Source organism: Cottoperca gobio, chromosome 12, assembly GCF_900634415.1.
Source record: "Cottoperca gobio chromosome 12, fCotGob3.1, whole genome shotgun sequence".
In the NCBI taxonomy this organism is placed as follows: Eukaryota; Metazoa; Chordata; class Actinopteri; order Perciformes; family Bovichtidae; genus Cottoperca; species Cottoperca gobio.
Genome location: NC_041366.1, coordinates 16,763,309 through 16,791,283, shown reverse-complemented (window position 1 = coordinate 16,791,283; position 27,975 = coordinate 16,763,309). Strand labels below are relative to the sequence as shown.

Sequence of the window (27,975 nt, the reverse complement as noted above, 5' to 3'; positions counted from 1 at the left end):
AAAGTCTTCATATTTGAGAGGCAGAAAACGGCATTTTCTGCCATTTCTGCGTGAAATATTACTTTAACGATTAATCTATTATCAGAACAGCTGGCGATTTTATTTATTTTTGATTATTTGATTAGTCGACTAATCGTTGCAGTTGTAAAACTGAGAAAGTATCATGCGAATAACTTTTTTGCTTGGTAGTGACCGATGTTTTAAAAATGAATCGCAGAGATTTGACGTGTCGTCTGTCGTCAGGTTGTCCTGTTGATGGACGCTGAGAAGAGGATCCGGCTCCTCCAGTTTGTTACGGGAACATCACGAGTGCCCATGAATGGCTTTGCCGAGCTTTATGGTACGTTACCTCACCAGAGCACTTTCCTTTATTCCCTTCTTGTGTTCTTTATAATCATAAAGTATCTGTTTAAACTGCAGGGTCTGAACTTTATGTACCACAGACACGAGTCAACAGCTGCTCTTCCAGGAATTGAATTAGTATCTCTGTACACATACAGATAAGTGTGTAAAACACATGAGGACAAATGTAAACTATTATAAATAGCAAAAACATTTCTACATGTTATTTATATGCTATAACATTTAGCATGAGGCTTTAAATAATTTAACCACTAGATATGAAAAATATTTTTAATTATTTAAATGAAATGCTCTCCTTCCACCTTTTTCTCTTCAATGATTGAACCTATTGAATTTAACTAAAGGTGAAATGTGTGTTCTAATAAAAGTATTTCTATATCTCAACTGTGACGTCATAATTATAATTTCTCTTGTGCCAGGTTCTAATGGACCTCAGCTGTTCACAATCGAGCAGTGGGGAACACCAGAGAAGTTGCCAAGAGCTCACACATGGTATGTTACTACCACACACACACACACACACACACACACACACACCTCTAAGCGTCTCCAGCCATGCCGCCAGCTTTGAGGCTGTATTTAGGCACAGTGGTGCTTTTAAATTTATAGTAATTTTAAAACCAACAGGGATTATTATTACTAATACTATACTTTATTAACATTCAAAATGTTTAGGAACCATCCTGACAGACGTTACCGCCAATGAAAAACATTTAGTGGAGTACAAAAGAGTCAAGTACTTTTGATTTTTGATTTTGAAACCAAATCCCATGTTGAGTTTTTGTAATTTCTTTAACTTTTTTTCTTCCCAGTTTCAACCGCTTGGATCTGCCCACTTACGAATCCTTTGAGGACCTGAGAGAGAAACTCCTCATGGCTGTGGAGAACGCGCAGGGCTTCGAGGGGGTCGACTAAGGCAGCGGCCTCTGACTGCATCCAAACCAAACCAACAAACAAAAAAATAAACAAAACAAAAAGCCACAGGGATATCAAACCAGCTGCTGTAGCAGTTCTGTGCGAGCATGTTGTACTGTAACGCCTGACTGTGAGTCACCTCCACAGCACGGTGGCTTGAGACTGTACAGCGATTTGTCGAGCAAATATGCCTACGTCTTTAAATGTTTTCAGAGTGGGTAGGTCACTCCTTAAAGGTGCTGGGGGAAAGAACGGGAGAGTCGCACTGTTGAATGCTGAAATCTATTATCCACAGGCATGAGCGATGAATGAGCTGGCCCCTGATCTGCCGTTTCTTTCCCCTCTACCCTCGTCCTGTGAAAATCTACAGTGCTGGAAAACACTAATGCATTTCAATAGCTCCTTTCTATAAACTCTATAGCACAGTATTCAAGCACCCTTCGATGGAGGGGTTTTAGCATGGCCTTAATCTGGCTCCTACATGCACTATTTCTCTAAGAAACTGCAATGGCACTATGATCACAACTCTGTCAAATCCTTAGACCAACACCAGATTACCTTAGGAATGCTAGCCAATCACATTTCAGGAAATCGGCCACACCCCTCCGTAGAGCCTTGTCTAAATGTTGTGTGATCAGAAATCGCCGCCGCAGCCTTTTTGTAGAATAACGTTTTTTTTTTTTTTTTGCCACAGGTAAGGATTCGAGAATGGAGGATTAAATAATCCCAAAAAATTATTATTATTATTTTTTTTAGCTTTTGTCATCATGAAATAGTTTTTTTTTTCTTTCGTTTTTTTAAATCATTGGTATAATTCTTGCAGGAAAAATACTCTCAACACATTTGTACTGATGAACAATGTTTACTATTTTGACGATTCTATACGACATGGTGTGTGACGTGTAAATCTGGCTAGTCTGGGAAATAATTAATCCATATCATTTGTTATGGTGATAGCAAATGTGTTGAATAAAATGTTTTTTTATTGTAGTGCTATGAAAGCAGCATGAAATTGTACCTTGTGTTTGCTTTGACTACATCGTAGTGATTTGGACGTGTAATCGGTCGTGAGGTCGAGAAGGGAAAACTTAAACCTTGGGGATCGTTTCTCTGAGACGTTTTGCGTCATGATTATATTAATATTCTCATGCCTGTTGCTGTTCATAATGCTGTAAATTGTTCTTGGAAACACATTTTAAGTTCTTTCATGATATATAAATATATGTGAATATGAATTTAACAGAAGTATTACTGATCAAAAACACTAAAAATGAAGCTGTGTGTGTGTGTGCACGGGTGTTTGAGAGAAAAGCTGTGATTGCCACTGAATATAAAGCAGCACGTTTCTTACAAAGAAAAACCTTTCTTTTCTTTTTATGTTTTTTTGTTTCTCTCCTTTTTCTAACACCATTGAACCTAAAGGGCACTTTATAGATCACTCTGAGGTCATGTCGCCTATTGTATGTCTTGTCTTTAACTTGAATGTGATTCTTCCCCTCCCCCCCCCCCCCATTCAGAGCACTTACCTGGTGCAATATTCATAGTCTGTAAATGTGGGCTGCTGCTAAGGTAGAAAAAGTTGACAGAAGTGAAGCAGAAACTTCACATCCTTTTAGTCTTCTCTGTTTTCTCTTGTCCCTTTTCTCTACCTTGTTTTCCTCTCTTTGTGTTTCCTCCCTCCTGTGACCCCCCCCCCCCCCACACCCAAATTGACTTGGTAAAGATTAGTCCTTTTTTTAATGAATGACGTGAAATATCACTTTTGTTAAAGATTCCAACACTCTCTGCAACTCTTTGTGGTTCATTTAACTTCAGTCAAATAAAAATGAAACTTCTCAGAAAGTGTTGTTAGAGTTGATGTGACTGGACTTTAACTTTATTTGTACTGCAGCAGAAGTAGAGACAGAAGATCCATACTAATATATGATGTATAAATGAAAGGGTAACTAGTCGATGTCTTTCTAACAGTTATGTATAAGTTAAGTTTTATAAAAACGATTTGTTCAAGTTTTAAAATTCAATTCTGTTGAATATTAATTTGTGTATAATAAGTATAGTACTCATTACTTACTCAAATAATTTATTTTTGTACATTTTTAGGTACAAATATACTTAAGTACATTATACTTTTTACACCACTACATTTTAGGGGAATTTAGGTTGAAGATGGGTACGGTTATGGAAGTGAAAGGGAAAGGAGGAGGGAGGGGTAAGGAAGGGGACAAGAGGGCAAACGAAAGACGGGAGAGAGAAAGAGAGAGAGAAAGAGAGAGAAAGAGAGAGGAGAGAGAGAAAGAGAGAGATGAGAGAGAGAAAGAGAGAAAGAGAGATAGAAGAAGATAGAGAGAGAGAGATGACAAGATAAGATAGAGAGAGAGAGAAAGATAGATATATATATATATATAATATATATATAGTATATAATATATATATATAATATATAGATATATATAATATATATATATATCTATATAGTATCGATCATAATATATATATATATATAAATATATATATAAATAAATATATATAAATATATATATAAATATATATATAAATAGTAGATATATATATAAATCTATATATATATATAAATCTATATATATATATGTAAACTGAAATTTACAAGATCAATTTATATAAAGTAAAGATTATTAAATACTAAAACGTATACGTGCCAGTTTCTTTAATGTTGATCTGAACTGATCTTTGTGCAGCCATTGCTCACACCAACATATTCCAAATTGTTTTAATAGATTCTCCTTACAGAGCACCCGTCTTGAGAAATGATTGAAGCTTACAACTCTCCCTGTCTGTCTTTTTTTTGTGTGTGCGCACGTGGTGGTGAAGGGACCTCAGTTCATTCACACAGGCAATCTAGGAGTTATCAGCTCCAAGGACAAGCAAATAAAAGCCACCCGGCCTGTCCGGGTACATTTTATCAAGCCCTGCTTCCCTCGATCTGGTCACAAACAAACCAAGAGCCAACTGTTCTTCAGATCCAAAACATTCCACTGGCTCGAAAAATAAAGTCACAAAGTGCAAATCTAAACTATGAAGAGGATGAATCATAAGAAAGCCCAAACACATTTCATTTTGTTGTCTTGCAGGCCTCTCACTGTGTAATGTCACAGCACCGACCTTAATCCAGTTGAAAATATTGTAATGATTAATGTTGCTCTGCTAAATCCTTTGTGGGAAAACCTGTAAAATATTAGATTTTAAAGGCAATTAATTGATAAAAACCATCCAAAATATTAAAAGACCTACTTTTAAACACCTTTAGCAACAATTTAATATAATAATTTTAACAACAAAACCTGAACACCATTGCACATGTATTGTAAAATGATATACATTTTGCAATACACTACAGGTAAAGTGAACTTATAGACCATGAAACTTCCCCTGTTGATTATTTACATTAAGACAATTGTTATTTGTATTACACATTTTCTGAAATGTTATATTTAAATGTGCAAATGAGGCATTTTTTAATGCTAACTTTTGGTAAATGGAGAAATCTACAGACACAAATAGAGAAATAAACACATAAATGTCTATTTTGGATGTTTTCTTTCCTTTCTGCATGAAACAAAACAATGTTTTTGCTTGTTGTGTATCAGCAGTACAGTGTCTTCAATACAAACAGTTATACAACTTAAGGTAATGTTCTGCAGACTCTGGGAATAGTTACTGTTTGACAGTCTGGACACTTCAGAAGTGCCCCCGGGGGTACAAGTACCCCCTAGTTGGGAATCCCTGATGTATTGTCATTCAGAGGGGGACAACTGAGCAGAGCGACACACATCTGACCTCCAGTTAAAGGCCTGCTGTTTCATAATCTGCATTAGGTGACAGGTTATATTCTGAAACGAACCCTTGAGGACATATCGCTACTTACAGAGCATCTATTAACTATTTTCTATCCATTAACGATTAACTCTTAAGAATTTGAACATTCGCTGTGTGAAATGTTTTAAATGGAGTTTGTCTTTCCTTTCCTTAACATTTGCCTTCAGATTGTGGAATAAACACATGACAAAAGTATTTTACGAGTGTCTAATTTTACTCCAAACTCTGGAGTAAGGTAGTAAACTCCCTCAGCTCCACCACGTTCTTCTGTCAGGCCCTGTTGCCACACCGGGGCAGCTCTTTGGTCTCCCCCTCCTCCACCCTTCACCCTCTACCTCTGGTCAGGGTCGATCAATACTTCCCCTGTAGCTTATCACTAATGTGGAACCGGCTGTTTGTCCAAACCCTGCTCTGTCTACATAAAGACTTGGAACGGGACAGCAGCAAACCCAAATGCATCACATACCACCTGGTGAACCTGCAGCTCCGGACGCACCACTGGACTTTTAAACGGTTTGGAAAGACTCAGAGATAAAGACACGCTGGAGCGAGAGGGAAGGAGCAGAGAAGAGCGAGAGAGTAAGCAGGGGGGAACCAGGAGCAGGAGAGTGACCGCTGGGTATGAACGAATGAATCGTGGAAAGAGGATCCACTTTAGAAACTTGAGGTTAGTTGGTTGTATATATCTGAAAAGTAAAGTTTTCAGCTCAGAAATGTTATATAATAGTTAAACGGTGATTTTTAAAAATATTTCTGTACAGTCTACTATATTTTAGAAAACATTAGTGAAACATTAGAGTGCTACTAATAATTATACATCATAGCTTAGTGCAGATTTCCGTCTGCCTTGTGTAACACCATGTGTACTATAACACTATCTTTTTCCCCACTTTCACTTAACTTACTTTTCTTTTTCTTCCACCAGGTTGTCCATCTACCAGTTAACAAACTCTCCGTATGCAGACTCTCCAGTAAATGTTGTCCTCCAGAGCTGTGGAGTGTGACAATGGTGTTTGTGTCCTGTGAATCAAACGCCATTATCACACTAAATAGCTACAGTGTGAAACAAACCTCGATATATTCCTCCGTGTCCTGCTTGTTTTTTTTCCCTTTTGTGTGTTTTTTTTGTCTTATTTATTATCTTAATTTTCTTTTTTGAAGATTTGGGGCAGAGATGGAAAGAGACACGCAGTGTGTTGATATGTCGCACGTGATCTTGAGCCTGTGACACACTTACTTTTGTGTTTGAGGCGTTAACTTGCTGCTGGAGACCTTCTCCTGTAAGTATAAATAAAAACAGATGCCGTGTTTGTTTCCATGTTGCCGCCATGTCTTGTCTTGGAATCTTCATCCATGCAAATGACGTGAATAAAGTTTTTGTTTTGATGTTGCTATAGAGTGAACTTTGGCCATTCATAAACACCTTTAAACATAGTCCCAATGTACAAAGACAAGCAGATATTCACACAGACACGGTGTCAAAATCCTGATGCAATACCCCCCCGTCCCTCAAACCTGAGGGTCACAGGTCCCATTACAGGAACTCGTTGATTTAACTTCTTAAAAACATAAATCAGAAAGCATCTTCAACCAGTAACATCTCTTTAATAACAAAGATCTATTGTGTGCTTACACACTGGCCTTAGCCGCATGATGTGATATGAAGACCGTCTGAGATGAACAGCTGTTATTGAGATCATGTGTACGTTAGTAGATTTGGTTCTGGATGTCGGGTTTGGGTTTAGTTTTATACCCTTTCACTTAATTTGAGATACATTAAAGATCCTTGAAATGATGCCCGACATACGCGTCAACTTAACGAGCAGTATTGCTCCAGACAATAAAATGAACAATAAATAAATCTTCACATGTTTCAGTGAATACATTCAAAACGCTCACTGCACTTAACGTGAGCTCTGTGTACAAAATATCTTTGTGTTTTTTTTTCTCCCCAGAATAAAAATATGAGCTTATCCTGAAATCACTGGCTTTTTACTAAATGTACAAACATTATAGTAATCTCAAATTAAACTGAATATCAAATACCTTGCAAACCAAACACACACACACACACATGTGCCACTCATACTGAACAATACATGTCTTTAACTGTGTGCACCTTATCATACAACCTACTTAAAAAGACATTTCCTCTAATCAATTAATTAACAAGTTCATTAATTTAATGAACTAATAGTTTGAAAACATCACCACAGTAGAAAAACAAGAAAACGTCATCAATAAAGCAATCTCTAAGACATCACAGTTCATCACAAACTCATCATTAAATAATCATTTTCAAGTGTTTGTTCAATTTGTCACAGTTTTCCCAAAACTGGTGAAATAAAGTGTCCTCCCATAGACTATAAATACACTCTCGTACAGAAATAATCTCGTTAAAATAAAATCTCTCTCTCAAATGTTCAACACGAGATGAAGCAAAATCAACTCTTATGAATCAAATACATCCGTTTACTCTTCTGGACTTCTGCAGCTCGTTGTCTGATCGATGTTTGACAGGCCGAACTCTGCATGACCAAGTCCAACTCGAGTGAAGCAAATCGCCGAAAATATCACCGTTTTCAATAAAAATGAAACCCCATAGTTCACAATTCTCCTACTATTATGACTTTCCCTTCACTGTTGGCCCACACGCTTTCTTCTTGGGTGCCGCAGAGGGTTGGGGTTTGGCTTTGGGAGCAGATGCAGGCTTTTTAGGTTTGGGCTGCAGGGATTTGAGGCCCAGGATCTCACAGTATGTGTTGCACTGGTGCAAAGCTTTGAACTGGTCGATGAAGGAGGTGGCACAGTTTCCTTTGAAGCCCTTATATCTAAAAAAGGAAACAAAGTTTAGTTTACATGTATGAACAAACTTGCTCTATTATTGGTCTCAAAAGAAATACTCACCCTTTCTTACAGGTGGCTATTCCCACATCAGTCAGCCTCATTCCCACACCTGAAAACACACAAACATCAGCCTGATAGTTAGATCTCCAAAATGTCATTTTAAAAGTACAATCATTTGGAAGTAAAAACATTTTGCGCGCCCTTCAAAATGCTCTACGTTTCCAAACCTTGCATGTCTGTAACCAGCAGGTTGCCCTCCGTCTTATGGTAGACCCAGTGCTGGAAAGCACAACATTTCTGCCCGGCCTCCGACTCGCGTCTCATCAGGTTTATCTCTTTCCCGTCTTTGACAGAGTACTTCACAAAGTCACCGATCAGCTCCTGCTCCAGCGTGGCGTACGGGATGTCATTGGATGGACGGTGAACCAAGTAGATGGGAATGATCCTGGTGGAAAGCATGAAATTAAATGCATTGCGTATTTTTTTTACATTATTCTAAAACACAGAGTTGTGTTGTGCGTTAAGTTTACAGATTTGAACATGCGGCACTTACTCTGGGATCTCTCCGAAGGCTTCCACAGACTGGGCTGCAGCGGTGTACGCCTTGATGTACTCTCTTGCTGTGTTCTGGACATGGCACTCCTACAGAGCGAAAACTCAATTACAATACAACACACAGACCATCTAAGCCTGCAATGCTTTCTATAAGTAATTAAAAACGTCTCATAAAAAGCTTTAATGAAAGCTTATCACGTATGTCACATGCCAATTATGTATGTTTTCGGGCATAAATGTAGTTAGTGGCACTTGGTGATTATTTTCCCAGAACAAATTGCATTTTTAAGCCATACATGTAATTTCATGTAATATAAATGTGAACTTTTTAATCACAATTTTATGACATTTTTCACAGAATTTTAATTTATAAAATTCTTTATAAATTTTAGATATTTAAGTATAATTTTCTATTTTATTATATATTAATTACTCTATTTACTGCAGGAAAAACATATGCTGTGGTATGTAATGTGGTTCCCAAAGAGGACTTTTATGTACATGATTGAATTATACTTTGAGCTATGAGGGACTGTTGGAGAGTCCTGTGGCGCTCTTACCTCGACAGCCAAAGTGAAGTTCCTATGTACGAGCTCATCGTTGTTCTTGGTCCCGTAGCTGATAGAGCTGTGTACTTTGAGCACACAGGAGTGTCCAGGTAGTAAGAAGGTTATCTGACCCGCCTGCATCTTGGTCCGGAAAGCTTGACGGTGCATCCCCTCCCCAAAGTGAACCTTTTCGGTGATGATGCTTAAAGGTTGGTTCTCTCCAAAGTATTGTTGAGAGAGGAAATCCTCTTTAAAAATCAACCTGGAACAGTTGACATCCTCTTCTTCACTCCCAACATCTACAGAGGCAGCTGGGGGGAGAAAAAGACAATGTGTCATCTGTTAAAATACAAAATAAGCCCAAATGTGTAAAGTCATCTCGCTGAAGGTTTGAAACTCACATGAGATGGTCTTTGGAGATGGAGGGATGACAATCTCACTGAGCACTAAAAACAGATTGATTTTGTAAAATGTGTTGGATACACAATTATGTTCTAGATAGTGACTGTAGTTAAATCATGATGTATACCTTCGTATGTGAGCAGGTAGTCCAGGGTGACTGATCCATGTGCGCTGGTGAGCTGACACTGGTACATGCCCAAGTCTTTTTGGGAAGCGCTGCAGATGTTCAGTGACACTCTGCTCTCGTCCCCTGCACTTCAAAAAGAGGTGAAGTGTCACACAATGCACCACACACACACAGCTGATGGTCACACGACAACCCTCCGGCATTGCATCTGAACATAATCTGAGGTTTTGATTCACCGTGACATTTTCAGTAACTATATATATTTTTGGAAATTCATGTGCCAAAACATATTTCTTGTGTCTGCTGATAATTGACTGTTTTGGTTGCTTCTCTTGAAGAACGGTCATGTCGGCTAGAGCAGTGGGGGGGGGTCTCAACCTGAGTTGCGAGATAATTCCTGTGGGACGCTAAATTCACTCTACTCATGTTATTTTCTTACTTCCTGCCTTTATCTTGTCCCCTCTTGTTTTCTAACACACCTGTGTGTCATTAGTTGATCAGTCTGTGTGCTTTCCCTGTTTGAGTTGTCAGGTCGTCTGCTTTGTTGCTTGTATCAAGCGCTTTTTGTTCTTCTTGTTGTTTAGTATTCCTTATGCTTTTATAGATGTACCGCTGTTTCCTGCCAGCTTTTGGATTCTCAGTCTTTTTTCATGATTAAATTATTGAAACTTTCCCTGCTGCCTCCAATTTTCAATAAAGTCAAATGAAAGCATTTAGAATATGACCAGCGGTGTCAATGAAAGACTACAATGAAATACTTCTGTAGCATCACTTTAACTAAAGGAGCATAATATTACAAGTCGCCTAACATAATGTGGTTATGTGGTAAATCACTGGTAGGAGATTGGTTGGGGCTTTGGGTTGCATAAAGCTGAGTTGTGTGAAAGTATTGTATAAAGATGAGGGTAAAGCTTGAGAACATTGTAAAAAATAATGTAAAATTAAACTACCTTCTCTTGCTCTCCGACAGGACAGTGTCCTCTCTGCGCCAGGTGACAGTGCAGTTGGAGAACACAGCCGCAAATTGACACCACAGGCACAGAGTCTGGGGGTCCCCGCTCACTGAGACTGCCTGGATAGGCTGCACCACCTTGGGGTCTGCAGACATATGCTTTAATTATGAGGTGTTTAAATACCATCATGCTGCTGGAATACTATAACGCGTCAAAGAGGAGCAGAACAATAGTTAAATGTATATCCCTTACCTTCCTTAGGTGGGATTTTCTGTTTGACCACTTCACTGAATGCCTTCTTGCGAGTTGCTCCGGCCTCTACCTTGGGCTCCTCTGCCTTTGCCTTAATAGAAATGCTTGGCTTCGGTACTTTAGACTCCAAAGCACTGACAATCTTCCCAAACTTATTATCTGACAGGCGACGTCTTTTAATAATATCATCGTTCAGAGGAGTGGCGACGTTTTTAGGATGGTGGTCTTTATGATCTGCATGACGCGGCGGTTGTTCTCCCTGGGAAGCTTTAACTTTAGCCTCTGGCTGCTGGGACTTTTTCTCATCTGACTGATCACTGTCGTTTTGAGCTATCCCAGCTTTTGCGCCCAGCTTGGCCTCAAACATGTCAATCCTTCCTTTTGCAGTCTTTGATTTTGTGCCATTCTCCACTTCAACCAGTGGCTCCCCTACACTTTTCACTCCTGTTGCATTCTGAGCATGTTTCTTTTTCTTCTTGACGTGTGGTTTGTTTGGAGCCTTCTCGGTTGGTATAATAGTCTCAATCACCAATTTAGCCTCCTTGTCCTCAAGCCCGACTTGAATGTTCTCACTGGTGTGATTTTCCTCAGTAAGAGGATGAATGTCTTGCTGTTTGCAGACCTGCTGGGGTGAAACATGATGAGATGAATTCTCCTGTTTCTTGGAGACTTGTACACCATGATGATGACCCGTTGTCTTGTCCTTTTTGGAGCGTGCTTTGCTCTCTGAGGTGGACTTGTGGGTTTTGTGCGGCATCTTTTCAGCTGTTTTCTGATTCAACTCCGATTGTATGGCTGTGGCGATGGGTTTTGCAGCCCTGGAGACAAATGGGTCATTTAAATCTAAAGTGATGAATGCGATGTGGTTCCTCTGTGAGACGACGAAATGATCAGCAGGGACATCAGCCAAGTGGGATAGTTCTCGACTGAGATCATGAATCTCCTCAATTATTGTTTTTCTCTCAGGTTGTCCTTGTGGTAAAGATTTCTCAGCAGACTTTATTGTACACTTTCTATGAATCAGCTCATCACCACACAGAGATGTTTTGTCAGTAATCCCATCCAAGGTGGGCCAGAGAATGCAGGGTTGTACGTGATCACAACTGAAGTCTGTGTTGTCATTGAGAGACCTTTTGGTACAAGTTTGATCTCCGTCCAAATTGCAGCTTGTCCGATAGACGAGTGAGGAGCGGATATCAAGAGGAGCTAAGGGCATAATAAACGTAGGACTTCCAAACTGTGGCTCCACCTGACATGCTCCGTCAAGGTCTGGTAAAGTGTCAGACGACACCTGTTTGTGAACATTAACATGCAGGCCAGGTTGTTTGTGCACACCTGGCAAGTGTGTGTTTGTCAGAGTGTGTTTGGTGAGGAAATGAAGATCTGTTGAAGGTTCGGTTTCTTCACGATTGACCTCATCTGGCACACTGTTGACTCTCTGCTCGACCGCCGAGCCCGGCTGGGAGACGATGTGTTCATCTGTCACTTCACACACTTCATCTCTAAACGGCTGGTAATGAAAAAGAACAAATATTAATACAAAGAAATGTGGAATGTAAGAAATTGTATATTCCTGAGCCACATACTTATTTAATCCACATACACGTGAGTATAAGACTCACTCAATGAGACTGTAATATCATCGTATAGTCCTTTAATAATACTAGGTGTTGGCATCAGTAGCACTGAACAGGTAATTATTTAAAGCAGATTTAGTAGATGGTTACAAAAACATGCACAACATTCGGATCCGTTCAACACATACCTTTCTATCGAGCTACAAAGCAGACGCTCATGAAACACCATGCTCCTATATCCAATCCCACAGTCCATATGTCCTGCACGCAACTGAAACCTACACTGTCGCTGTTATAGACAGGCGCTCCAACTATGCCTTGTGCACCTAAGCCAATCAAAAGCAGTCTCGTAGGCTCGTGGACCTGTTGGCGTCCTGATCCTGGGTTTCTAAAGGAGATGCGGTGGGAATGAGTGTGTTAAAGGGTGCATACATAAAGAGAGAGAGAGAGAGAGAGAGAGAGAGAGAGAGAGAGAGCAAGGGAGGGTCATGTTTCATTCCTCAGCTGTGCTCTCCTCTCACCCCTCCACTCTGACACGCCACGGATGCATGCTATTATCATTGAACTCTCAGCTATTATTAGATGCCATTTCTGTCCATTTAAAGTTTTCCTCGCATGCACTCCACGTTTCCTTCAGCACACACAGCTGCCTGTCTTTGAGATGGGAGCCAAAGGACTTATCCAATAATATAGAATCAAGCCTGGGTGAGACATGAAAGACCTTCATGGGTGCAAAATAAGTGGCTTCCATCCAAAGCAAGGTGACAATACTCGTGAGTGTCATACATGGATTTCACTCCCAAGACCACACAACTCCTGACTGGCAATCAATACTGTAGGAATGACAACACTGACAAGGGCAGGAGCAGGAATGTCTCTTAAGGTTCTGGCCGTGTTTCCAAAGTGGATGACTGATTTATCTGTTGGCTAGCGCGACTGATGTGAAGGTGATCGCTGTTATTCTCTCAACGGCGGGAATCTTTCCACTGCTCTATCTCTCAGTACACCACATATTTAGGAAAAGGTTATGTGTGTTTGAGAGTGTGTGGACAGGCACGTATGTGTGTCTGTATGTGTGGGATCAACACGCAAGAAAACAAACATACCGTCCCCAAGTTTTCCACCTGTCAAACATTTCTATAGTATAGTATAGATCTATGTAGTAAGTCATCTTACCTCCTCAATTATCAGTTCTCTGGGTTTAGTTTGTGCCTCCAAATCTGCATCCTCTATTATATTCAGAATGACTGGATCTTCTTCATTGCTGATGAAAATGTCTGACTCGTCAAATCCACTAAAGTGAGAAAGGTCCAGATCAGCAGAAGAAGTAGATCCAGGGATCACATCTACACTGTATCCTCCAGGAGAAGCCAAGGTAGCGCCGGGTGATCCCATGGATGAGTGCTGGTGTGAGGGGTATGGAGAGCGCTCAGCCTGGCAGCTCTGGATCTCTTCCAGCTTCTTTTCTTCTTCTGTGGTATCTGTGGAATCACACAAGGATTCAACGCTCTGGGAGCCCTCTCTGTCTCTGAGCTCAGGTCCTGCAGCTTCGTACAAAGAGAGACATCTCTGCCCAGAGAGGACGGAGCTCTCTGGGATGTTTTGTGCCTCTATAGGCTGATCCTGGATACCCATGGGTGGCTGCGATCGTGCCCGCACCGCTGACTCTACACCCTTTTCTTCTTTAGACGCCTCTGTTTCTATATAAGTATTTACCTCTGCTAGTGCCTGTGTCAGAGCATCAATGCCAGCCCCTATCTCCGTGAAAGCGGCTGTAAAGTCCTTTGGTGGAGATTCGAGGATGGCAGTCCAGTCTGAGAGTGCACTTGCCCAGCTGTCCACGGATGACCACCTCTCAACCGGTGGCCCCCAACCCCTGGTGTCATCACTGGACCAGCCAATCCCCTCACTACCATCAGGGATGTAACCTGACACTTGTGTCTCTCCTGGGGGAAAAGACAAGTCACTGGTGATCCCTCCTTGCGTCACAGAATGTCCTGTCTTTTCCCAAACATCCATATCATCCATATCCTCACCTGCTAGATACTGGCATGCGTCCAGCCACTGATCGATAGGGCTGTCACTTCGCCTTGCTTGGTGGGTTAAATCAGTGACCTCCGCTTTCCCTCGCCTCCCATCATTTACGGACATCAAGCCTGCCTCACAGGCATCCACAGCAGGTGGTCTTCGCTTTGCATGTTGACTTACGTCTGACTCATAGGCCACCATATCTCGTTCCTCACTGGTGCCGCCATGACATTGTGTCACGGCATTGTGTGAATCACATATCAGGACATGTGTATCGCAGTCAGGCTCTGCTTTTTCTCCCTCTGTTTGAGATAATGTCTTGTATTCAGTACACTGAGCCTCCTGGGGGTCTACATTAGGGCTCAGGATGAAGTCCTGTGTGTCACTTTCAAAGATGTAGAGGTCTGACACAGGTGCTATAGCTGTATCAGTCTCTAAACTATCCTGATGTGATAATGACCTTAATAGACAAGTGGCTAGACTGTGTTCAGAGCTGGAGAGAGGCTCAGTGACAGATGGCTCTGTCGAACCCTCACAAGTAGATGACATGTCCCTGAAAGGTTGAGGTGTACTATTGTATTGTAGGATTGAAAAGGAGAGGGCTGGTTCTTGTTTAGCGTGAAACTCTGAAAAAGATTCAGATAGGGGAGAAATAAGGTCATGAGAGAAGACAGGTAAAAAAGGTAATACCGGTTCTGAGGAGCCAAAATAGCTACAAACCCTGAAATCATCATCCTTTGGTGCTGGCTCGGAGCAAAGTGGTAAACACTCTGACATATTAAAGCTGGATGATGAAGGCTTCAAACACTCTGAGTTGGGGCTTTTCTCCTTAGAGAGGCTTTTGGAAACGTTTGATAAAGGCTCAGGGGATTTGCCTTCGGGGTCTGAGACATCTAACACAGCCTCTGCCCCTGTCTCGTATGCAGACAGCATGTTTTCTATGGGACTCTGCAAAAGAGAAAAAGGATCTAATTTGTCAGTTTGACTGTTTTTAAGAGCTGGGAGTGAACGTGTTTGGTCATCTGTGTAAAGGAGTGACAGATCCATCGGGACTGCTCGAGGAGATTATCAGCAGCAAGACTCCAGCTGTCAAGTTTTGGGACGAATGGCAAAAGGTTCTGCGCACAGATCACTTTTGCCTGTTTTTCTGGTGTCATTTCCACCCCTGGGTTCAACTGTGTCCTTAGATCCTTAGATTCAGTACCTGCAAAGTGAAGTCAAACAGTCAAATAATCTCCGATCTCTGACTCTTGTGTATATTTACCTCTTCGATATGAAGCATTTGAAGTAAGGCCCACTATCTCCCTCAAGCTATTTACGTTAGTTGCAGGAGATGCCAGTTTTTAAAAGGCATGTTGCATCTATTCTGGACGCTTTTAAAGGGCACTTAAAATACCGTATCAACAGGAAACCTGTTGTTGTTACTTTGGAGCTGATAAAAACGTCCGGTGTGTGTGTGTGTGTGTGTGGTGGTTGTGTTGTTACCAGCTGCAGACTACACTCAATTTCCTCAGTCTTGCACAACTAAGGGTAGTAAAACATGCATCGTCTATATTGATCCTGTGCATAACCCTGTCAGTCATTAGCTATGTATAAGAGACAAACACAACAATATTGAGTTTCCAAACCATCAGAGCTGCAAGTCGTTACATATTAAGAAAGTTGTTAAGAATCTTACTTTATTAGTTCAAAGGTAGCACTTTGCAGTACATGGTAAGGTAAGGAAAGTACAATTCCATGTTTATTAATCTCCAGTTTCATCTTATTTGCTGTAAAATTATGAATGTTTCCAATTCTGTTTTTTATTGGTCTTTTGTTAAGTAATTATATCCATACATTTAAAAAAAATAATGTAGGTAACCAAAATAACAATACACTAGGGATGTTTCTTAATATTTCAGCTGTGTTTCATGTTAATTTTTAGTTTATCGCTGTGTCTTGTTAAATTCACATTGCCCGTGTTGCTCACTACAGGCAACCTGACATACGTGCAGAAGCCTGATATAAAGTGTTGAAAGGGGAAGGCTTCAAAACATGCACCCTGATATACAGGTTTGCAGGAAGGGAACTGGTGGCAAACGACACTGGAAAAAATACCAGCACATCTTCACCCATGACCTGCATTTGTGACATTCCTGCTGCAGTGAAGGACACCTCGCCGAGAGCTCGAGTCTGAAGTGTTTACGAAGGAATACAGATCCTAACTTTAGTAAGTCTATTGACAAACACCTTGGACATACGGTGAACATATTGTACTCAATGTTCAAGCTGCAAAACACATTAAAACCTGACGAAATGTTTAATATGCCACAATCGCATTTTGTACACTGACTCCATATTTACATTTAATTATGGCGCGGATATTAATAGTCCTCTATATCTGAGTTGTAACCTACTATAAGAGGCTCTTGGAAGGTTTTAAATTAATCAGTAATCGACGTAGTTGGTGTGGTTGATTAAAGCATTAGATTGGACTGTAATCTGTAATAACAATAAAGCTGTCAGCACCTGCGTGACTGAGAGCAGGAAAGTGTAATTCAATTTCATCTGGACTGCCTGTGCCAAAATAGATCCATCCTCGGTCACAGAACACGCCCCAAGAGCCTGCCGCATCTTTAAAGCTTCTGCATGTGAACAACTTGCTTGAAAGACGTGCGCTCGAGTAAATTAGAAACAAAAATGTAAACACAAGGTGCGTCAAAATGTGACAGACTTTCTCAACACTACAGACGAGCAGAAGACGAGAACAAATGTTGTGTCAAAAGTTAATTACACTTGTAAATCACTTTACGGAATTATTTATGATGCTTGACAAAGTATGTCGTGTGTTTATCATGCAGCCCAGCCGCGTGTGTCCACCTGTCAGCATTAAGACGAAGAAATGTAATTGAGCACATTTACAATTCCCAAAGGAAAGCACAAACTTATGTATAAGCAGTAACCTCACAGCTGAATCACGCATAATGAAAAATATTATTATTACTTGAGGTATTAAAACAGTTGACAGCCTGCGAAGGGGAATTTCAGCCCTGCATGTAGTACGTACCCTTGTAATAGCCGTGTGGTTGAAGATATAGACCTATGTAGTTGGACTTCAGTATGAGCTCGGGCTTGAGCCGGCGGTCTTGGGATGTGAGTCTATTTTTAACTGTTGTCCCCCACAAGTACAAAGTCAGTTACCTGATATTGCAGACATGTGCCGATCTTGAACATTTAACACTCAATATCTATTTTTGCAGGCTGTTTCAGTGTTGGCCTGCTTTACAGATGAAGATGTTGACTTGTGGTTGTTGTAGAAATGTAACTACGGGAAGGTTTTTGGCTCTTGTCAGAGAGAAATGATGAGAAACTTAAGGCCAGCTCACATTTCAGATATTTAGGTTTGGATCAACTTACATTCATGAGGTGCAAAGAAGCAAGTGCATGAAAAAATAAAAATAAACGTGCAAATGTTACCGCTTGACGTTGAGTTTGCATGTGAAAAACAAATTCAACAAAACTAATTTGACTAGTTTTACAATAAAACAATGTATGACAAAGTAAAATCTGATATAAACATGTGTTATTATTGCACCCGACATTGAGGGTCACACTTCTGGCAATATTTACACCCCTTTTAATTACTCTGGCAAAGCAACAATGCACTGTTGTCAGTGGCCAGACATCCTAATGAGGACAGACCTTTCTCGGCCATTATGGAATATTATAAGTAGTTAATGATCTCACCCTGCTATGACGGTGATTAAATGTGACTTTGCCTCTCATTTAGCCGAATTACTCAGCTCCTGATCAGTGAACACGAGCTAATCCATAACGACATAAATGGCAGGTCAGTTTCCAATAATTAGACTGGTCCACTGATTCTTATTTAGTTGGAAAGTGATAATGATGATCTGTTGTTTGTACTAAAGAAATGAAATAATTATGTTGTTGTTTGCCAAGCTCCCACAATCCATAGATACTTTATGAGAGAAAGGCTTAAGTGGAGTCACATAATGATGCTTTGAAGGATTTAAAGGAAGAGTTTGACATTTCTTGCCAAACGTTAGATGAGATATTGGACTATGCTGTCATGTCTTTATGCTAATTTAATATATCCATAGTGAGAAATTAAACAGTGACGGTGGATGTTATTGACGGTCTAATGCTGCGCCACTTTAAATGTTGCTGCTGCAAGGAACTGTGGGACGACATTATCTCCTCTCCTTTCGTAAAAGATGTTCAAGTGTGTCCTATGCTTAAAGGAGATAAGGAAGGACACATTAAAGCAGCTTTCCTTAGCATTTAGAGAATTGGAAAAGACTCCCAATTAAACCTTCTTGAGCAAAAAGAGTATTCGACCCCAGCCCAAAACACTTCTCACTCCTAGTTATTCATCCCATGCTCTCATCTTGCTGCCGAACAGATGTCAATGCCGTATTCCTGCTACAATCCTGTCTTTGACTTCATGCCTTGCAATTCTCTTCTTACTTTTGTTTGTTTGCCATTCTTCATTATTCATCCTTCTTATGCTTCTGCAAGACCAGTCAGTCACCATGTCCAGGTTCTTATTGTCACACGATTGCATCTTTGAATCCAGCAAAACACTATTCCCTGGTCCGCTTTCAAAAAACATTTTACCCTTGAAATGACGAGTTATACCTTTTTATATATTCCATAAAACCACTTACATTATGTTTCATAATGACAGCGAAGGACAGTTTTATAAGCAGTAGTTTATGGCTCTTACCTCATTGTTTCTGCGACAGGTGGGTGAAGTGGAAGCTTTTAGAGCAGGGGTGTCAAACTCATTATAGTTCAGGGGCCACATGCAGCACAGTTTGATCTCAAGTGGGCCGGACCAGTAAAATCATAGTGTAATAACCTGTAAATAACAACAACTCCAAATGTTTCCCTTCGTTTTAGTGCAAGAAATTACAAGTACATTCTGAAAATGTTCAAATTTAAAGAACTGTCTTTTTTACTAAACATTATGAACAACCTGAAATTTCAACAATATTATGCCTCAGTTTATTATTCACACATGTGCGTTACAACTTACAGATCACAGTGTATCTACAAAGGCACAAAACATTTAGTGACAGGTATCTGGAACAGTATTTTACTTTATGATCAAAACAACATATTTTTACACTTTGCAAAGTCATCCCGCGGGCCGGATTGGACCCTTTGGCGGGTTGGTTTTGGCCCCCGGGCCGCATGTTTGACACCCCTGTTTTAGAGCTTTAAAATCACCACATTGGTAATAGTGGTTTAACAACACGTCTCAAATCTGATTTTTAAAAATGAATAAAGATAATAGACTATTTGACTATTTTTAGCTACTACTACTATACTTCTTGGCAAAGAAATGTATGACATCATTATTGTTCAGTGATGAGTTTTATGAATGAATAAGCACACACACATAAAGGCACACTACAGTACAAAGGGTTTCATTTATCATTTATTATTACGAGTGCAATAAACAGAGGACACTGTGGGAGTTGTTTGGTTTATTAATTTGTACTTTATCCTTCTGTGTTTTCTTTCTTTTGAAAAATATTTCACGGCAGATTTATTGTAATGAAGTTACTTTGTAAGTTTTCAAAATTAAATAGAGTACATAAATGGGATTAAACCATTAAAATGAAGCTTTACTCATAATGTGTCACTTCCCATTGAGTCACCAAGCAGCACTACTTTAATAGGGTGTGTGTGTGCGTGTGTGTGTGTATTCTGTATTCTGAGGCGGGGGTACACCAGTATGTTAGATCTTTTAAATACAGATAAATATGGAATAACACAATATAGGACTTTATCAACAGCCGTGCTCAGTATTTCTTCTATAAACTTACTTCATTTCTCCAAGACATTTTGCATCTTCTTGGACATGTTGTTGTGGGGCTTTGGGATGGACGTGGCCTCTTGTTGTCATGGTGAGAGAAGTGTCATCTTACCAAAGCAAGATATATTTTTACACCATGTTGTTGCAAAGTCGGCCTCCGCCTGGCGTCTGCCTTCCTTCCCTCAACTCCCTGGGACAGGACCAGGTGGGGAATAGTGCTGCACATGTAAGACGTGTGCGTCATAGCTACGTATTGTTTGTTTGGGTGCGTGAGAGAGTCAGCTGAAGCATGCTTTTCCACAACCAATTAAGGCAGGAGTGCCATAGCAGGCAAATGATGAGATCACTACGCCAAAGTGCTGTGAAAAAAAATAGCAAACCATATTTGGATTTTATCTTACACAGCTGAACTCAATGAAATAAAACATGATTTTATTAAGCACTGGATGCTGAAACTGGAAAAATATGGAGTTTTTTTTCTTTAATCTCCATCCTGGTGTCAACAACATTGTTCCATCATGCTGATTTTACAACATTACTCCAGTGAAAATCACCACATAAGGAGTTTGTTTCTGTGTGAGCGGCAGAGATTAACAGCGGCTGGAGGATCAAACATATTCCTTTGAGGCTGTTCATGAAGCATTACTCAACTTAATGCAATGTACAACAGAGCACATGCCCCGCATAGTGCTATGATGGAAACGTAGCTGTGCGGTTACGCTTCATAAGAAACTGAAGACCTTTTGTTATGATCTCATCAGCTGAGTCAGTGTCACTCTCTGACTCACTGCCACGTGAAGCAGTGAAGTGATGTCCCGTTAAAAGCAGGGGAAGGATGGGATATGATGAACTTTGTCACACTAGCCTTGTCCTGGCAAGAGGTCAGTACTAAGTATTTCTTTGTAATGTCAGACCTCTCCTCTTTTAATAACTCCGTGGAGACAGTAAATTATACCGTGCTTATGGAAAAAACTAATCCTAAATAGGAAACTTTCTTTCTGCATGGCTTTTGTTTTTTTGTTGGTATTTTCGGTTCTGGAGATCTCAAATACATTTCAATTATCTTCACTTCTTTACTGTTTACAATGTAAAAGTGGTTAATACTCAGCAATCACGATTAAAAACCAGAATTCTTTTTTCTTGGTTCCTTTTTTTTGTTTTTAGAAACAAACAGGTTTAATATCAACAAAAGCAGAACTGAACGAGAGCACTGACGAAGCTTACAAGGCACAAGCAAACAGAATATAAGAGAAGGGGTGTTAGCTGGATGAAGTCTTTTGTGTCTTTATGTACTGCTCCATTTCAGGAGGAGGTATGGCTTCTCAACCAGCACAGAAAACACATAGCTGACCCCGAGCGTGAGCACCAGGTGTCCAAAGAACAGGTACATCTAAAGAAGACCGGAGACAACACATTAAGTTAGACAAGGATGCAGCAACACAGCCAAATAGTGGATCTGAATCTGAAACACGTCAGCGTTAGGCTTGATGAAACTGAATTAAATGTGCTGACTCACGAAGTTGATGTCCATGTAGTGGATTGGAGTCTCTTGCAAGCCAATGTAGAGGATGATGAAGACTGGATGTGTCAGATAGCAGGCGAAACTAATGTTGGAGAGAGGAACCCACAAACCCAATGACAAGAAGCTCTTGATCCAACCTGGAGAGCGTGAAACACAGAAGGAAATGTAGCATAGATTTGATTAAATACATATTTCTGCTTTCTGTTTAAAGCTTAACAAGAAGTGTACGGTCATGCTACTACTGTATTTGTATTTAACATTTTATTTGATAGGCTCTGGACTCTTTGTTTACCTCCGTAACCCTCCTCACAGGCCAGTATGATCCAGGTGACAGCCAGAGCCCAGAGCGGCCTGTGCAGTCCCTGATAGAGGGCATGTGGCACAGATGGATAGGCCGGGGTCTCCCTGAGGACGTAGGCCAATCCAACCAACACAGCCATGATTGACAGACAGGAGAACCAACCAAGCGCCGCCTGCCACTGGAGCAACAGCAAGACTTCGATAAGCACAGGAGTGCGATGATTATGTGTGCTGAGTATATTCAGCGTGATGATATCACAACAGAGCATATATATATATATGTGTTCAAAGTACTACTAAGAACAAGCTGTGTGTAGTGACTTTCTCACCTTTTGCTTTAACAGCGGATCTTTTTTTGTTGACAGATATATTCCAGTCAAGATCCCAATTAAAAATGGTCCATACCTTGTGTACGGTTTCACATAGTAATATAAGACATAATACTCAGATGTCCTGCAAAATAAAGAAACAGAAGAAGAAACTATTTGAATGGCTGCTTAGCCTTTACTCTTTTTTTTTTTTTTACAGATTTCACAGTATAACAAATACAATTAAGTCACTTTACTTTTCATGTATTTAGTTCCTAAGCTGTTTGCATTTGTACTAGATCACCACCACTAAGGCTTACAGTGTCGACGGCTGAAAGACGGGCAGCTGCAGGAGTGCAGTGATAACAGCACCGGCCACAGTGGTCATCAGCAGAAGGCTTCCAGCCACAACCACAAACACACCTCTGTTTCTGATGAACACAAGACAGGATGGATGAGATTACATAACTGGAGTTGTTATAGTGAGCTGTGGCCATAATGTCATTTGTTCAAAGTAGAAATCAAGAACATACAGTCTGTAGAAATAGACCAACAGAGGAGTGGTGGCATAACACTGGAAGTCCAGAGACAGGTACCATGTCCAAGGAATACACTGAGGAGAGATTGGGAAATACAATGTTATGGTAAGTGTGTCAAAAATAGAAGAAGAGCTACTGAATTATTGCTTAAAGGAATACTTCACCCCCAAAATGAACATGTGTACATCAATTACGCTCACTACTTCACAAATTCAAGGTAACACTGGGTGAGTAGTTGATATACAAATGATCATTTTTGGGGGTGAAGTATTCCTTTAAACTTACTATCTCATGGACTGGGAGGAGATTGCTTATCAACAGTAAGTTAGCCCACCAGTACGTCTTACAATCCATCAGTGTATCTATAAATGGGAACCAGTAAGGTCCCCACTGGACCAGCGAGATGAGGCCGATGGTTAGACACATAATAAACAGATGCAGTGGTTGAATCCTGTAGCGAAGAGAAGACAAAGACAGAAGGTTTTAGATTGCACATACAATGAAGAGCTTCTAAATCAGTTTTATTGCCAAGATAAGATAACTTCAAGTACAGGAGGTCGCACCTTTTAATCCTCCTGAAGAGGTAGCTGGCCACCAAACCGGGGCTCAGCTTGTCCTCAGCCCTGTCGATGGAGCCCAGCAGAGACTTCGCACTAAGCAGACCCCTACAACACAAGAGCTGCTTCAGAAACGGCCACATTTAGCTTATTTAAAGGGACAGTTTACCCCCAGAACAAAAATACATACAGTTCCTCTTCCCTGGTAGAAAGACAATAGTTCCTATATGAAACTATTCACAACAAGGTCTGTGGATTATCTTGAGAAACAAGGTCCTGATTTCTGGAGAGAGACATTGCTATACAGTATATTCAAAGTGTATGCAGACATCTCTACGCCCGATATCTCCAACACTCTGCAACTCATACTAAAACAATGTAGACTGAATAACACTGCAGGTAAGAGGAACTTTTTAGTTTTTAGTTTTTGGGTGAACTGTTCCTTTAAAACTCGTGTTGTTTCAGACTTACCCCAGCAGTAGAAAGGTGTCTACAGCCAGAAACACAGGCCCGCTGATGGTAAGCACATGCAGAGGGTTGCTTTCAACTGTTCTCTTCCAGTTTTTGTAGTTATCTGCAATAGAGACAATACAGTTTATAGGAAAATATACATACGTAGTTAAATGACATGAAAAAGAGACGGTGAGTCTTGTCGTACCCAGGTTGTTTATTACTGGGAACTGTGCAGAGTGTCCACATATGATCCAGAACAGGCTGAGAACACGGATGCCATTCAGGGAGGAGTAGCCTCCTCCTGGGATGGATGAGGAGGTGCTGAAGACGCCCTGGCTGGTGGTCTGTAGAGAGAACGCCTGAAGGCACCGGGACATGCAGCTTCGAGGGAAACACGATGGCGTGTGCCTGGGACTGCCTGAGAAAAAAACATATTCAGTAAACTTATCGGTGTTCTTTGCTCGTTTATCTTTAGCCTACTTGTTCATGCTCAGTTTATAAAAAGGTTACTTTGACATGCTATTTTATTATTATGTTAATTAATGTTCACATTATGTTGGTGTGGTTTGGGAAAGAGGGAGAGCCTTTATGTGTATGTCCTTGTTGATAGTTGTGTGTCACTGAATTAATTTACTATCATTATTATTAATTATGTGCTTTTATAAATACTATCATCTGTAGTCCAACTACAGAAAAAGCATTAAGCATTCTCAGGAAATCTCGTAGAACATGTACTCACACAAAATGTACTTACTATTACTATTTTCCTCCAAAGTGTTACTATTAATATCGCTGCTGTAGGAGCCATTAGTCTTCAGGGTGCCATAAAGCATGAGGCCAGGGTTTAAACAGGAAGCCTCCGCCGTGGGCCGGACCTCTCTGTGCCGCTGCCACCTCATTATAGCTGTAAACAGGGTGGCCGCAAGAGGAATGGCTACCATTACACAACACACAAACCTGCAGGAGAAAAGGTTTCTGATTTAGCTGAAAGCTCACTGTAATAAAAATACACCTGTTCACTATGAATTGTTACATTTCTCATATTTAAGTGCAAATGTTTTGATCAGTTAACAATTTCAAAATAAAGGCGTATCTTAAAGATGATAAAATGTATCAATGTTTTCACTTTGCATCGACGATATTGAATCGTTGATCTTTGAATATATTGATCCAGATCGTTGTATTGTTACACTCGTATAACAATACAACAGTAAAGATCATTTAATAAAAAAGAGGTCACATTCAATAATATACTGACAGACACGTGGCATCAGAAGCATCAGGGGCAGTGGCGTTGGACAAACAGTGGGTCATGATCATCTCCTGAGTGGACTGATTGACCAGGATGGGAGGTAAAGGAGGAATGAGGGACATCTGACCAAACTGAAGTCTTCCTGTTAAAAAGGTGAAACAAATCCCAAGTAAAACAAAACAAGTATTGGACTGACAGAATGATGATGTTCAGAGAAAACTGATTTTAAAACCACTCACCGTACAGCACCAGCGTTTGCACCTCGTCTTCTCCACAAGAGTCAGGAACACAAATACCCACAAAGTACTGGAGTGCTCCCTGTGGTAGAACAGCTTAGTTTAAAATCTAAGCCAACTGTCAGGATGACATTTTATCTTCTTTAATTAATAACATTGTTTGTTGTTACCTGCCTGAGGAACACCTGGCAGTACTGTCCGGAGAAGGCGGGCCCGTGTGCAGAGCGACACTCCTGCAGCAGGCCGGGCTGGTTGACATTACCTCCTTCGATGTTACTACCCATCTTTCCAAATGCATCATACACTGACAATACACACACACACACACACACACACACACACACACACACACACACACACACACACACACACACACACACACACACACACACACACACACACACACACACAGATGACGGAGATGTAATTGAATTCAGCACAAACTAAGTTTTCACTGTCAGTTTGAACAGCTTTGCTATACAATGTAAAAATAACACAATAACAAAGTTTTCAATCACAAAAAACAATATTATAAGTAATAAGAACTCAAAAATGTTAACAAATCAATCTTAAAGTTCCTGTACTTTTACTGGGGTTTTATTTTCTCAACGGCTCTAACTATCACCCTGTATCGCCCCCTAATGGTCAGACATGGCGTCGCACCCTTACAGGTGGTGGACAGGCGAAGTTACTTTGATTACTAAGTATCAAACGATCAGACGCGCTCACTAGGATGTCTGTAAAGTGGACAAGTTATAGGAAAAGCATCTCAAAAGTCAAATTTAAAACCAGTCATACAACAAACAGCAATAGTTAATATTTAAATGAAACAAGAGTTAGCTTGCTTTTCAGTGTTGCTAGCTAGCCGTGCTGTAGTGAGACTAGAGAGCAGATAGTTCTGTAAGCTGAAAACAACTAAAAGCCATCTGAGCAACACGTGTGAGGAGAACATGATGACATCTACATGCATCTGGCTTCAAAGGTGAGTCAGTGCACCCTGTCTGTCTCTTTTCTCACTATTTGTTCTACCTGCTCTGTTACACTGAAGCTGTTGTTACAGTGTGCTGCTGACAGACACAGACAGTCACAGGGGTTTCAATTTGTGAATAAGTTTGAGCAAAACGTCTGCTAGTTCCTTGTGAGGATTCTGTTGAGGTTTTAAACTGTGCTGTATGATGATGATGATGATGATGATGATGATGATGATGATGATGATGGCTAAAATGAACACTTAGTTTCAAAGTTAATGAATCTGACCCAGTGTAGTTTAAATGGAATTGAACCTCCACTGCCCTTAGACTGATTGCAAAGGCACAAGTGACTCTACAACTTAACATAAAGAAAGAAAAAGCCCTTCAAAGTCAGCAACACTTACTGAGAACAGCATATTCCTTCGGCCTGTCCTGTTTAATTTCCCAGAGGAAAGTGTTGGTGTCCTCCGTACATCTCTGAGACACAGTCGAAGCCTGCGTATTCTCCAGCGCTACACTACACCCTGCTAACAGAAGGAACACCACCCAACACAGGGCCATTTTTAGGAATGAGTGCACCTTTTTAGTGGAGAAGCTGTTTAAATAACAAAGGAGGGGACACATCATCATGAAGAAGGTGGCGTGAAATTCATCTTGCATGGGGTGGATTGAAAAACTGCTTTGGCAACTGCAGCAGGTGTGAACAGGATTTGGTTACATGAGGATGAGATGGCTGTGATTATGGTCTGCACACAGGATAATTAAAGTGCAAGTAAATAATCATTTATACAGAAGTCAGTGTCAGGTAATCCAATCACTACCATTGGACCTACGTTGTTTAATTGTGTAATCATTTTAGTCATCAAGCTAATTTGGGAGTGCAGTAATTAAATAAATCAACAATAGCCACTAGAGGGTGAGCTTGTCCTGAAAACCTCCATAAAGTGCCTCAACTTTACCAGGCAACAGTGAGGGAATCTCTCATCCCCATCCTGTATGACGCAGCGACACGTTCTAATACATTCTAGCAGAGAGGAGTAAATAATTTAGTTATGCAGCACCTGATTCAAAGTCGTTAGATCTACATGAAATCATTTCGCTCCACAGTGTGACATTGTTGTACACTTTGCAGCATTTTAGAAAGGAGGGGAAGAGGAGATTTCTTTTCATTTTTCATTACATCAATATACTAAATTATTTTGTCGTGAAGGAAAAACATTTTTTTATTTGGATTATGTTCCAAAATGTTTTTATTTTTCAGTCCAGGAAGCTGTAGGCGATTTGGGAGGGGGCCCTTGTTCACAACACAACACAATGACCAACGTATATCCCCTTGTAAACCTGCCATCCCCCCCGTTACACCCTAGTAGCAGAGAGAGTGCCGGGGCAGAGGGGTTGTTTAGTTTAATGTGTGAGTCTCGTCTGCCTGACTCATTGACCAAGTTAGGATCTATGACCCGACCCATGGCTCTAACGTATCAGCAGCCTAACTGTGCTGTGTGTTGATAAGTCCCTGGCGCTGTCTGTTGTGCTGAAGCAGCACGAGGATTTATAATTACGACTTCTTCTCATCAGAGTCCCGCCCTTCTGT

General features: G+C 40.5%; 3 protein-coding genes and 1 long non-coding RNA gene across 16 annotated transcripts in view; 2 read left to right on the top strand and 2 right to left on the bottom strand.

Annotated features, from left to right (window-relative positions):
• nedd4l (NEDD4 like E3 ubiquitin protein ligase) overlaps window positions 1-3,134 on the top strand; it is a 41,576-nt gene extending 38,442 nt beyond the window's left edge. For all 8 annotated transcript variants that reach the window (XM_029444165.1, XM_029444162.1, XM_029444161.1 and 5 more), the window contains 3 exons: window positions 244-340; window positions 783-855; window positions 1,176-3,134. In XM_029444165.1, coding sequence (XP_029300025.1) covers window positions 244-340; window positions 783-855; window positions 1,176-1,278 — 273 coding nt within the window. In that variant the 3' untranslated portion in view covers window positions 1,279-3,134. The remainder of the gene's footprint in view (window positions 1-243; window positions 341-782; window positions 856-1,175) is intronic.
• Window positions 3,135-6,715: 3,581 nt separating this feature from the next.
• Window positions 6,716-17,586, bottom strand: alpk2 (alpha-kinase 2). Of its 6 annotated transcripts, none has more exons than XM_029445011.1 (12): window positions 17,466-17,578; window positions 15,140-15,623; window positions 13,568-15,045; window positions 10,815-12,324; window positions 10,560-10,707; window positions 9,610-9,737; window positions 9,482-9,526; window positions 9,093-9,391; window positions 8,531-8,619; window positions 8,205-8,422; window positions 8,038-8,086; window positions 6,716-7,961 (listed from the first exon to the last, which is right to left on the bottom strand). In XM_029445011.1, the coding sequence occupies exons 3-12, from the start codon at window positions 14,966-14,968 to the stop codon at window positions 7,754-7,756; spliced, it is 4,095 nt and encodes a 1,364-aa protein (XP_029300871.1). In that variant the 5' UTR covers window positions 14,969-15,045; window positions 15,140-15,623; window positions 17,466-17,578; the 3' UTR covers window positions 6,716-7,753. The 6 variants fall into 6 exon arrangements, with proteins under 6 accessions (XP_029300871.1, XP_029300870.1, XP_029300867.1 ...); XM_029445010.1 differs by having other exon boundaries at window positions 13,568-14,337; window positions 14,428-15,623; window positions 17,466-17,577; XM_029445007.1 differs by having other exon boundaries at window positions 13,568-15,623.
• A 3,186-nt stretch (window positions 17,587-20,772) lies between these two features.
• On the top strand, window positions 20,773-22,215 carry LOC115016860 (uncharacterized). The gene is made up of 3 exons (XR_003833199.1): window positions 20,773-21,127; window positions 21,553-21,630; window positions 22,081-22,215. It is a non-coding gene; the product is annotated as an uncharacterized LOC115016860 (long non-coding RNA).
• oacyl (O-acyltransferase like) lies at window positions 21,097-26,869 on the bottom strand. Its single transcript, XM_029444931.1, has 15 exons — window positions 26,789-26,869; window positions 25,584-25,717; window positions 25,417-25,495; window positions 25,184-25,319; window positions 24,680-24,882; window positions 24,131-24,343; window positions 23,944-24,046; window positions 23,479-23,580; window positions 23,201-23,366; window positions 22,910-22,989; window positions 22,697-22,807; window positions 22,398-22,521; window positions 22,061-22,247; window positions 21,763-21,905; window positions 21,097-21,636 (listed from the first exon to the last, which is right to left on the bottom strand). Coding segments are annotated over exons 1-15 (1,887 nt in total). The 5' UTR covers window positions 26,790-26,869; the 3' UTR covers window positions 21,097-21,531.
• Window positions 26,870-27,975: the final 1,106 nt, after the last annotated feature.